This window comes from Lethenteron reissneri, chromosome 50, assembly GCF_015708825.2.
Source record: "Lethenteron reissneri isolate LAM-NWPU_2019-01 chromosome 50, ASM1570882v1, whole genome shotgun sequence".
Classification (NCBI taxonomy): domain Eukaryota; kingdom Metazoa; phylum Chordata; class Hyperoartia; order Petromyzontiformes; family Petromyzontidae; genus Lethenteron; species Lethenteron reissneri.
The window spans coordinates 11,231,374-11,243,767 of record NC_083828.1 but is presented as its reverse complement, the minus strand read 5'-3'; the positions used below and the strand labels follow the sequence as shown (position 1 = coordinate 11,243,767).

General features: G+C 50.2%; 1 protein-coding gene across 1 annotated transcript; it reads left to right on the top strand.

Moving 5' to 3' along the window:
* The first annotated feature begins 579 nt into the window (after window positions 1–579).
* On the top strand, window positions 580–8,446 carry LOC133355234 (LRP chaperone MESD-like). Its single transcript, XM_061572602.1, has 3 exons — window positions 580–788; window positions 7,075–7,307; window positions 7,700–8,446. Exons 1-3 carry the CDS (start codon window positions 612–614, stop codon window positions 7,989–7,991), a joined length of 702 nt encoding a protein of 233 aa, XP_061428586.1. The 5' UTR covers window positions 580–611; the 3' UTR covers window positions 7,992–8,446.
* The last annotated feature ends 3,948 nt before the right edge of the window (window positions 8,447–12,394 follow it).

Here is a 12,394-nt window from a genome sequence, read left to right as displayed (position 1 = left end):
CACGGGCGCCCATTGATTGGCCACCGCGACGCGTCACGTGCGCCGCCTCTCTTGCCCGTCCATTGGCGAATGTGGGGCCGCCCCGTCGGCCTTGGCTGGCCATGTTGGTAGGGGGGAAGCGGAGGGGGGGGAATAAAAAACACATTCCGCGCCGCGCTTTGATTGGTTCGCCTGCGTGACGCGTGGGGGGGGGGCTACGCCTGCGCGCGTGTAAGGCTTCCCGCTTATCACAGTGCCTACCTTATGACGGACCAATTCAGATCTTATTGGTCACCCGGGTACCCCGTATACATCTCAACGTTCATCCTACAAAGTCCCATCACAAGGGAGAAACACAAACGAATTGACCAAAAAATTATCCCGCATTGAAACGACTGTATAGTATTCCGTACGTACGGACCTGCAAACTCAATTTCCCTGCACAAGAATACGGGATAAAGCCGCGCGTGCTGACACGGTCTTGAACGTGCCGTCTCCCCGCCCAAGATGGCCGTCACAAATGCACTCGGCATTCTCCACATCCAACATGGCCGCCCTCGAGGTGACGACTCCCGGCCCCCCACTCTACGGGTCACGTGCGCGCCCCCCACCACCGTCTCTCTGGAGTCGTCATGGCAGTCGCGCTGTGCAGGTCGCTACTGCTGTTGCTTGTCGTGGTCGCGGCGCTCTGCCCCGACGGGGCGGCCGAGAAGGACTCGGGCAGCGACAAGAAGGCGGCGGCGGCGAAGAAGAAGGACATCCGCGACTTCAACGATGCCGACATGGCGCGCCTGCTGGAGCAGTGGGAGGTAGCGGCCACCTCGCTCGCAGCAAACGCCGCGCAGTGAGCAGCGTCAGCTTCAGGGACCTCGATACGATACCGGCGTCATCTCACATAGAGTATCACTATGCCATAGAGAACCAGTGTACCCATAGAGTACTGTGCTCGTGTACCCATAGAGAACCAGTGTACCCATAGAATACTGTGCCAGTGTACCCATAGAGAACCAGTGTACCCATAGAATACTGTACTCGTGTACCCATAGAGAACCAGTGTACCCATAGAATACTGTACCAGTGTACCCATAGAGAACCAGTGTACCCATAGAGAACTGTACTTGTGTACCCATAGAGAACCAGTGTACCCATAGAGTACTGTACCAGTATACCCATAGAGAACCAGTGTACCCATAGAATACTGTACCAGTGTACCCATAGAGAACCAGTGTACCCATAGAGTACTGTATCAGTATACCCATAGAGAACCAGTGTACCCATAGAATACTGTGCCAGTGTACCCATAGAGAACCAGTGTACCCACAGAGTACTGTACTCGTGTACCCATAGAATACTGTACCAGTGTACCCATAGAGAACCAGTGTACCCATAGAGTACTGTACTCGTGTACCCATAGAGAACCAGTGTTCCCATAGAATACTGTACCAGTGTACCCATAGAGAACCAGTGTACCCATAGAGAACTGTACTTGTGTACCCATAGAGAACCATCTTCTTGGTTCTTTCGGTAAAGTCACGTAGAAGGGAAGTAATAAAATAATAAAAATAAAACATAATAAAATCAAATAATTCTCACGACGTTTCGGCTACAACGCAAGCAGCCGTCTTCAGGTGAAGAATGAGACACTGCCAAGCTAGGAGCTTATATATAAGCTGAGTTGGAGGTGGAAGAAGAAGAGAGCCTTAACAAAAGAATGTGCATATCAAGAGGAATTTAGCATATTCATGGAAAATGCGTAGGAGGTGGGCGGGGGGGTTTCAAAGTCATATTATGCCCATGCATTATGCAGGATCAGCAGCACCAAAGGGGGGGGGGGTAGCATTAACAAAGGGAGGGCATGTTAATAATATGTAGAAGCAATGAAACATGTGAATGGGAATACGGTGGCAGGAGATCCGCAGCGGAGCAAATGATGCATTCCCTGTGGAGAACACAAGATACACAGTTAATGCCAGTGAGTGGACTGCGGTCTGAAAGTCACCATAAACGTGAACACAATCAGTTAAGATCCGAAGTGGTTTATTACGTCCTTCCAATGATTGCTGAGCCAGAATCCATCTTCTCGGTTGAAATTGTCTCTGTGTTTGTATATGTGGATCGCCTCATGAACGAATCTCTCATGGTAGCCAGATGGCTTGCAGAGAACCTCTGTCTTGGAGAAGTCAATGTCATGTGAACCCACTGAATTGTAACAGTGATCTGCCACGGCTGAGGTGTTTGTCCTACCGTGTTTCAGGTCAGCTTTATGTTCACGGATGCGGTCCGAGACATGTCGTTTGGTTTCTCCAATGTAACTGCTACCACAGAGGCAACTTAGTTTGTAGACGCCAGGGTACTGTATGTATGGAACCACGTCTTTTACAGACGGAACCAGATCACGGATTTTATGTACTGTGTTGAATCGTACCTGAATCTTGTGTTTAATCAGGCTTTTGGAGATCTTTTTTGTGACCCCAGCAATGTAGGGTAAGGTGATGGTTTTGAAAGGCTCCTCAGCAGGATCCTTCTTGACGGTTGGAGTGATGGCCTTGCGGATTGTGTAGTCGGAGTAACCATTAGCCTTAAGAGCTTGGCGTACGTGTTTGAGTTCACTGGCAATGTGTTCCTGGTCGGAGATGCATTGGGCTCTATGGTATAGAGTCTTGATGAGGGAGTTCTTCACATGTTTCTTCACATGTTTCATTGCTTCTACATATTATTAACATGCCCTCCCTTTGTTAATGCTACCCCCCCTCCCTTTGGTGCTGCTGATCCTGCATAATGCATGGGCATAATATGACTTTGAAACCCCCCCGCCCACCTCCTACGCGTTTCTCATGAATATGCTAAATTCCTCTTGATATGCACATTCTTTTGTTAAGGCTCTCTTCTTCTTCCACCTCCAACTCAGCTTATATATAAGCTCCTAGCTTGGCAGTGTCTCATTCTTCACCTGAAGACGGCTGCTTGCGTTGTAGCCGAAACGTCGTGAGAATTATTTGATTTTATTATGTTTTATTTTTATTATTTTATTACTTCCCTTCTACGTGACTTTACCGAAAGAACCAAGAAGATGAATCCCTGCAGTCACAAAAGCTTTAAATCGAAACATAGAGAACCAGTGTACCCATAGAGTACTGTACCAGTATACCCATAGAGAACCAGTGTACCCATAGAATACTGTGCCAGTGTACCCATAGAGAAACAGTGTACCCACAGAGTACTGTACTCGTGTATCCATAGAGAACCAGTGTACCCATAGAATACTGTACCAGTGTACCCATAGAGAACCAGTGTACCCACAGAGTACTGTACTCGTGTGCCCATAGAGAACCAGTGTACCCATAGAATACTGTACCAGTGTACCCATAGAGAACCAGTGTACCCATAGAGAACTGTACTTGTGTACCCATAGAGAACCAGTGTACCCATAGAGTACTGTACCAGTATACCCATAGAGAACCAGTGTACCCATAGAGTACTGTACCAGTATACCCATAGAGAACCAGTGTACCCATAGAGAACCAGTGTACCCATAGAGTACTATACTAGTGTATCCATAGAGAACCAGTGTACCCATAGAATACTGTACCAGTGTACCCATAGAGTACCAGTGTACCCATAGATAACCAGTGTACCCATAGAGAACCAGTGTACCCATAGAGAACTGTACTCGTGTACCCATAGAGAACCAGTGTACCCATAGATTACTGTACTTTTGTACCCATAGAGAACCAGTGTACCCATAGAGAACTGTACTCGTGTACCCATAGAGAACCAGTGTACCCATAGATTACTGTACTTTTGTACCCATAGAGAACCAGTGTACCCATAGAGTACTGTACTAGTGTACCCATAGAGAACCAGTGTACCCATAAAGTATTGTACTAGTGTACCCATTTTGAACCAGTGTACCCATAGAGTACTGTACTTGTGTACCCATAGAGAACCAGTGTACCCATAGAGTACTGTACCAGTATACCCATAGAGAACCAGTGTACCCATAGAGTACTGTACCAGTATACCCATAGAGAACCAGTGTACCCATAGAGAACTACTCATGTACCCATAGAGAACCAGTGTACCCATAGAGTACTGTACTAGTGTATCCATAGAGAACCAGTGTACCCATAGACTACTGTACCAGTGTACCCATAGAGTACCAGTGTAACCCATAGATAACCAGTGTACCCATAGAGAACCAGTGTACCCATAGAGAACTGTACTTGTGTACCCATAGAGAACCAGTGTACCCATAGAGTACTGTACCAGTATACCCATAGAGAACCAGTGTACCCATATAATACTGTGCCAGTGTACCCATAGAGAACCAGTGTACCTACAGAGTACTGTACTCGTGTATCCATAGAGAACCAGTGTACCCATAGAATAATGTACCGGTGTACCCATAGAGAACCAGTTTACCCACAGAGTACTGTACTCGTGTGCCCATAGAGAACCAGTGTACCCATAGAATACTGTACCAGTGTACCCATAGAGAACCAGTGTACCCATAGAGAACTGTACTTGTGTACCCATAGAGAACCAGTGTACCCATAGAGTACTGTACCAGTATACCCATAGAGAACCAGTGTACGCATAGAGAACTACTCATGTACCCATAGAGAACCAGTGTACCCATAGAGTACTGTACTAGTGTATCCATAGAGAACCAGTGTACCCATAGAATACTGTACCAGTGTACCCATAGAGAACCAGTGTACCCATAGAGAACTGTACTTGTGTACCCATAGAGAACCAGTGTACCCATAGAGTACTGTACCAGTATACCCATATGGAACCAGTGTACCCATAGAATACTGTACCAGTGTACCCATAGAGAACCAGTGTACCCATAGAGTACTGTACCAGTATACCCATAGAGAACCAGTGTACGCATAGAGAACTACTCATGTACCCATAGAGAACCAGTGTACCCATAGAGTACTGTACTAGTGTATCCATAGAGAACCAGTGTACCCATAGAATACTGTACCAGTGTACCCATAGAGTACCAGTGTACCCATAGATAACCAGTGTACCCATAGAGAACCAGTGTACCCATAGAGAACTGTACTCGTGTACCCATAGAGAACCAGTGTACCCATAGATTACTGTACTTTTGTACCAATAGAGAACCAGTGTACCCATAGAGAACTGTACTAGTGTACCCATAGAGAACCAGTGTACCCATAGAGTACTGTACTCGTGTACCCATAAAGTATTGTACTAGTGTACCCATAGAGAACCAGTGTACCCATAGAGTACTGTACTAGTGTACCCATAGAGAACCAGTGTACCCATAGAGTATTGTACTAGTGTACCCATTTTGAACCAGTGTACCCATAGAGTACTGTACTCGTGTACCCATTTTGAACCAGTTTACCCACAGAGTACTGTACTCGTGTACCCATAGAGAACCAGTGTACCCACAGAGTACTGTACTCGTGTACCCATTTTGAACCAGTGTACCCACAGAGTACTGTACTCGTGTCCCATAGAGAACCAGTGTACCCATAGAGTACCAGTGTACCAATAGAGTACTATACCAGTATACTCATAGAGAACCAGTGTACCCATAGAGAACTGTACTCGTGTGCCCATAGAGAACCAGTGTACCCATAGAGAACTGTAATAATGTACCCACAGAGAACCAGTGTACCCATAGAGTACTGTACCAGTGTACCTATAGAGAACCAGTGTACCCATAGAGAACTGTACTCGTGTACCCATAGAGAACCAGTGTACCCATACAGTACTGTACTAGTGTACCCCATAGAGAACCAGTGTACCCATAGAATACTGTACCAGTGTACCCATAGAGAACCAGTGTACCCATAGAGTACTGTACTCGTGTACCCATAGAGAACCAGTGTACCCACAGAGTACTGTACTCGTGTACCCATAGAGAACCAGTGTACCCACAGAGTACTGTACTCGTGTACCCATAGAGAACCAGTGTACCAATAGAGAACTGTACTCGTGTACCCATAGAGAACCAGTGTACCCATAGAGTACTGTACTTTTGTACCCATAGAGAACCAGTGTACCCATAGAATACTGTACCAGTGTACCCATAGAGAACCAGTGTACCCATAGAGTACTGTATCAGTATACCCATAGAGAACCAGTGTACCCATAGAATACTGTGCCAGTGTACCCATAGAGAACCAGTGTACCCATATAATACTGTACCAGTGTACCCATAGAGAACCAGTGTACCCATAGAGTACTGTACCAGTATACCCATAGAGAACCAGTGTACCCATAGAGTACTGTACTCGTGTACCCATAGAGAACCAGTGTACCCATAGAGTACTGTACTTGTGTACCCATAGAGAACCAGTTTCACCATAGACGTGTGGAGACTGACAGAGCCCTATAGACTGGCATAGAGACCTATGATTGACTGGCCCTCATAACGAACGTGCCCACTGTGTAAAGATCATGTCGACAGAGCGCAGCGTCTTGAGATGTACGGTCGCATGGAGACTCTGAATACGCGTTGTCCTGTACAGTAGTGTCGTGTGTGAGGGGACCAGTGGTGCAGTGGAAAACTCGCTGCACTACAATATCAGTTGCGAATAGTTGAACCGGTCCTGGGCCTCCCTAAGGTCGACTCAGTCTTAAAAATAAGTGCCTGCCGCTAAGTGTAAAATATCTGCACTGGGGAGACAAAGGATGCCAGGCGTGGTATTGACCATCCATCCCCGCTCGTGCTATGCCAGCCTTCATGCGCCGTGCGCGGTGGCAAGATGTTAACATCTCGCCTGGTATACAGCAGGTCGTGAGTTCGATCCTGACCCTGACGCCTGTTGTATATTTAGAGTTTCCCCGTGATCGCGTGGACATTCTCCGGGGTTTCCCTCCATGTATAGAAACGTGCGTTTAGAGTATTTGGTTGCCACTTTGTTGAGCTATTATTTGTCATAGCCAAGTCCATTCTGAAAAAATAAGCGAATAGCTCAGTGGCCCTTAACCTGGTAAAATATAAAAACCAGGTTGGTTTAATATGTGCTTGCTCCCCAACGCTGTGTTAAGGCTGCACGGGGGATGTTTGTATGCGATCGTTGCTACGGTCGGTGCGACTGAGCACAGCGAGACGACGACATCGAGGAGGGCGACAAGCCTGAGCACCTGCGCCAGGGCCCGCCCATCGACCTCTCCAAGCTCGACCCCAGCAACCCGGCCGAGATGCTCAAGGCCACTAAGAAGGGCCGCACGCTCATGGTGTTCGTCACAGTGTCGGGCGACCCCAGCGAGAAGGAAGCCGAGGAGATTACGGGGCTGTGGCAGGGCAGCCTCTTCAACGCCAACTACGATGTACAGCGGTGAGCACGGTGGTGGGATTGGCGGTAGGGTCCGGGTCAATAGGAGGGCGAGTAGACACGGTGTGTGATGCGCTGTGATTGGGCGCAACAGCGCACTGTGCTAACCATGACCGATTTAAGTGGCATATATTTGAACCGGTCCTGGGCCCTCCCCGAGATCGACTCAGCCTTAAATGAGTACCCTTTGCAGTGTATAAACATCAGCACTTGGGAGACAGGTGCCTGGGCATGGTGCTGGCCACCCATCCCCTTGTGTGTCTTGTCGATCTTCAGTGGTGCTTGCTAACAGCACTTGTCCCAAAAGTATGTTAAAGGCTGTAGAGGGGATCTTTGTCTTTGATCTGTGGTGTGTGGCGTGGCAATGGAATATCACGGCGTGGTGTGGCATGCAGCTTCATGGTGGGCCCCGACCGTGCCATCTTCATGCTGAAGGACGGCTCTCTGGCGTGGGAGATGAAGGACTACCTGGTGGCACAGGAGCGCTGCGCAGACGTCACGGTGGAGGGCCAAGTGTTCCAGGGTCGCGGCGCTCCCTCCAAAGACGTGAAGAGCAAGAGTAAAAACAAGACCAAGCCTGGCAAGAAGACGGCAACGACGACCTCGGGCGACGGAGCCTCTTTCCATGACGCCAACCTCGACGCCAACCGCGACACCAACCGGCCCAGCAAGCGGGAGGACCTGTGACATCCACGCCTGTGGCCGGGGACGGCCACCGTGACGGCCTCCACAGCCCCGCTCCCTACCAGAATGATCGCAAGGGGCCTTCCCTCTCACCCCAACTGCCCCCACTATTCCCCTCCCAGCGATGGCACTGGGCGCCGGACCCGCAGAGGTTTTTAGGCGAGTGAGCATCTACGGGAGATGGCAGTGTAGCCGCGCGTCGCACCGTCGCGCCCGTCTCGGCGAATCGTTTGATTTTGTTTCGACAGCCCAGAGTGCTGGGGAGCGTGCATCCCAACACGAGCAGTCCCCTAGAGTTAGAGTCGCTGATTCGGGCTGGTGGTGGTATCGCTTGCTTCGCGCTCCACGCCGACCACGGTTTGGCGTGAGAATTCGACTCGCGGCGTTCGGAACGCATTTCGGAGTTCACAGCCCCTGTTTACAGCATTGCCTCTTAAATTAAATTGATTTGTACTGCTCGCCAGTTTCCCCCGTGGTATCTGCTCTGCGTCTGGCTAAACAAGCGGCATGTGGGTGTGGGGATGCGTGTCTCTGTTGGCTAGCCTTTGATAACACTCTCATGACTCAGAGTGCACCTAGCCTGGCGCAAGCGCCATGGTGACGTCACCGCTGTTTAGTGGTGAATGGCGGTGGTGACAGTTATGTTTAGCGCACTGCGCTACGAACCCAGCGACCCGAGTTTGATTTGCGCCGACGGCCAGCATCGGTGATGAATATCCCCGAGGTAGACTCATCTACAAATGAGTATCTGGTGATGTGTGTGCTAGAGCGCTGCAGAGTCAAAGGTGGATAGACCTGCTGCTGGCCACACGGCCCTCATGTGCCCCTTCAGCATTGATTGGTGCTTGCAAATGGCACTTGCCCCAAAAGTCCACGAAGGCTACCCGGGGATCTTTGTTTATGCTACGTGAGGTGATTTGCGGATATGTAGCAGTGCGTATTGGTACATGTTGGTCTACGTTCGTTTGAATGCCTTTAAGAATGTGTGTTTGTGTGAGCTGTGTGTTGTGTCATGGGGATATGGGCTGCATAACTTTATTTAGTTTAACCAGGTCAGAGATCAAGAGGCCAAGGTCTGCAGAGTAACCTGGATTACATACGTGCGATTGTGTGCGTGTTGATCAGTGTCCGTTGGTATATATTGTTTTGGCGACCATGCCAGTGTAATAGTGTGTGAGAGTGAGTGTGTGTTGTATGGTGTGTACTGCTATGTGATAGGTATATATTGATATGTATTTGATGTATGACAAATATTGCTGTGTATTATGTGTGTAATTGTATATATTTGTTGATATGAGATTGGATGTGTTACGTAGATATTGCTTTGTACGGGTGAGTGTGTGTATGCGTGTGCTATGTGGAGAGCTGTAGTAGTAGGGGGACCCGCACAGACTGTAACAACTACAGGGGCATCTCCTCAGTGTGCCGGGAAAGGTCCTGGCAAGGATTATTCAACATCGCCTTGCTAGGCACCGCTGAGGAGAGGCTTGTGGAGCCCCAATGCGATTTCAGAAAAGGGCGGTCCTGCACAGATGCCACATTTCTGTCTGCTACAGCAGAGGTGTAGGAAATTCTAACAAGACCTACATCTCTGGGCTGTAAAACTACGTGGCTGGGAGTCGGAGCCATTCCCTGTACACCTTGGGGTGCGATAGGGATACATCTATGAAGCCTTCAATAGCTGTACCGGGGGAATTTACATTTGGTACAGATATAATGGGAGGCTGATCGATGCCCGGGTGTGATCAAGGGATGGCTCCCTTAACCACGTTATGTATGCCGATGATTTGGTAATAGCTGCTCATTCAGAGGAAGAGTTGGAGACGCTGCTGCTTGAGACTGGAGCGTGCCACTACCATCAGCCCCACCAAAACGAAGCAGCTGCCTGGGTATTTTTTTACCATCGGACACTCCACCCCCCAAACTCCCAATTGGTGATAGGGCAGTTGTGGAGAGTTTCCCATACCTGGGCAGTGTGCTTATGACCGGCTCCAGTTTAATAGCAGAATCAGTCGAGTGGCAATATCTTTTCATCGGTTGCGTAACGCTGTGTGAAAGCTACTTGGTCTGTCGCTCCGCACGAAGCTTCAGGTCTTCTCGGCACAGTCATTCCCTCCCTTCTCTACGCTTGCGAAACGTGGACCCCCCTAATGGAGCATCTGCGCCGGTTAGAAAACTTAGGCATGGCCCTGACTACGATCCATCCTGGGTTTAACCAGGCTGGATTGTGCGAGGAGCTCAGAAATCCTTGAAAGATCTGGGCAAAGTCCCATCGGTGAATTCCTCCGGCAGGCCTTGCTGCGTTGGCTGGGTCATGTAAGCCCGCATGCCCAGCCACCGCATGCCTAAACAGCTATATTCGGCCGGACTCGAGGGGGCTAAACGGGCGCGGCACGGGCTAGAGAAGGGATGGAGTGATGTGGCACAGGAGGACGTGGATCTGAGTGGACTTGCCGATGACTGGTACCAGCGGTGTCAAGATCGGCCTCTGTAGAGGAGGCTCGTGAAGGACGCTACTGGGCAGTTGGAGGCAGTCGCCCTCCAGCAACAACGGAGGGCGGAGGAGCGACGCTCGTAACAACGAGCGAAGCGCCGGGGTGGCTGAAGCACAGCAAGTTGGCACAGTAGGGGGCACAGTAGGGGGCACAGGTGGTGCATCAGCTAGTCATCTCGGTCATCTCAGATCAGACCCGTGGCACCTGGGTCTGCCCCCGCGACCTCCTGCCAGCGGGGCGTTCGACACTTCACGTGGCCTCAAGGTGCACATGGCCTGGCACAAGCGTCGTGGTGACATCACCGCCACTTAGTGGCGAATGGCGGTTGTTGTTGCTTTAGTGTCGTGGTTCGCAGGTTGCACTTCTAACCAAATGACCCGAACTCGATTTCTGCTCACGACAAACATTTTGTAATGAATATCTGAACCGGTCATCAGCCTCAAATGAGTGTGTAATAAACATCAACACTGGGGAGACAAAGGTGACCCGAGCCACCATCACCTGTGTGCCGTGCCAGCCTTTATAGGTGCTCACTAACAGAATTTTCCCTCAACAGTCGGCAATACAGGGGATCTTTGTCTTGCATAATGGTATGCAACTATGTATTGTCATGTGTGTTTATGATATGAGTTTGTAAATGGCAAGCGATTAAGTTAAAGATCCTGGACGCACTGTGAATTCAGGGGTGTGGAGGATGGGGTAGTCACCCATCACCGCCGCTCGTAAACGGTCACGGTTTACGTCTCCTTGTCTAACCGCGCGGCTGTCAGGGCCCCGAGGGGGTCACTCAGGGGCCCTGGGGGTCACTGCAGGGTTGCCACCACCAGATCGATGGCTACTCCTGAGCAGAATAGGGGGCCGGCCGCCTGCTTAATGAGCGATCTCCGTTTAATCCTCCGTCTCTAAGAGCTACTTATCTTATCTGCTAAATAATCCCCCCGAACAAGTACAGGTCCCATTAATGAACGCATTGTGTGTGTTTTATATGAAGAGAGCAGATGTGTGTGCCCTGTGACCAAGAGGGAAGCGTTCACCTCGAGTTCACTCAAATTCACAAAACTAAAGCTGAGTGTTTTGATCTATTCTTGCTTGCTCTCCGTTCATTAACGTAGTCAAGCAAGGCTGGTGACCTTGGGCTCCTAGGGGTCATCGCCGGTTGCCCCCAAAGCACGAGGCCTAGCCGCCCACAATCCTCGCGTGGTGCTGTTGTCGCTGCTGTTGTTGCTGATGCTGTTGTTTGGTGTGCGTTTGTTGATTGCTAGTGGCAGTCTTGGCCATGGTGGCGACTGGCATTGCCGATGCTGCTTTGTGATTTGAGTAGCGGTGGTCGGTGGCGGCGGCGCGGTGACCCCCACCGCGATCGCGTTTCCCGTAAGCAGGATCGACCACGCGGCTGCACAGTGAAAGCCGTAAGCGCCGCCGCCGCTTTTTTATTTCTAAAGCCGATTTACGGCGACGCGAGAGCTCAGCAGAGACCGGTTTAGGGTTCCCACCGCATCACCGGGTCCCGGCCTCCATACACACCACATCGCCATGTGTGCCTGCAGGAACTGCCGTGTGTCTGCAGGACCTGCCGGGGGTCTGCGGGACCTGCCGTGTGTCTGCAGGACCTGCCGGGTGTCTGCAGAGGCCCTCAGCCAGTCGATCAGTGGTTCTCAACCATTTTGGGCCAGCAGGACGACTGCCAACCGTCAAGCAGTGTTCGCTGTTCACCCTGCAGACAGCATTTAGGGTTTGAGAATAAAATATTATCTGCATCAGTTCTACAACCTAATTCGTGTGGCCTGGCGAACCACTGGTTGGCCTCCTCTTGCCACAGGTTAGGAATAATTGCAGTAGAGGATTGACAAAAGGTCCGTGCGTGTACAAGGGGTTACTTCACGCAATCTGGCCCGGTCCCTTCCTGTCATA

What these genes read in the sequence shown, in the direction of transcription:
- LOC133355234 (XM_061572602.1), top strand. Translation starts at nt 612, where the DNA reads ATGGCAGTCGCGCTGTGCAGGTCGCTACTGCTGTTGCTTGTCGTGGTC. An exon ending in GCCTGCTGGAGCAGTGGGAG is followed by an intron (nt 789 to 7,074) that starts GTAGCGGCCACC and finishes GACTGAGCACAG; the next exon opens with CGAGACGACGACATCGAGGA. An exon ending in GCCAACTACGATGTACAGCG is followed by an intron (nt 7,308 to 7,699) that starts GTGAGCACGGTG and finishes TGTGGCATGCAG; the next exon opens with CTTCATGGTGGGCCCCGACC.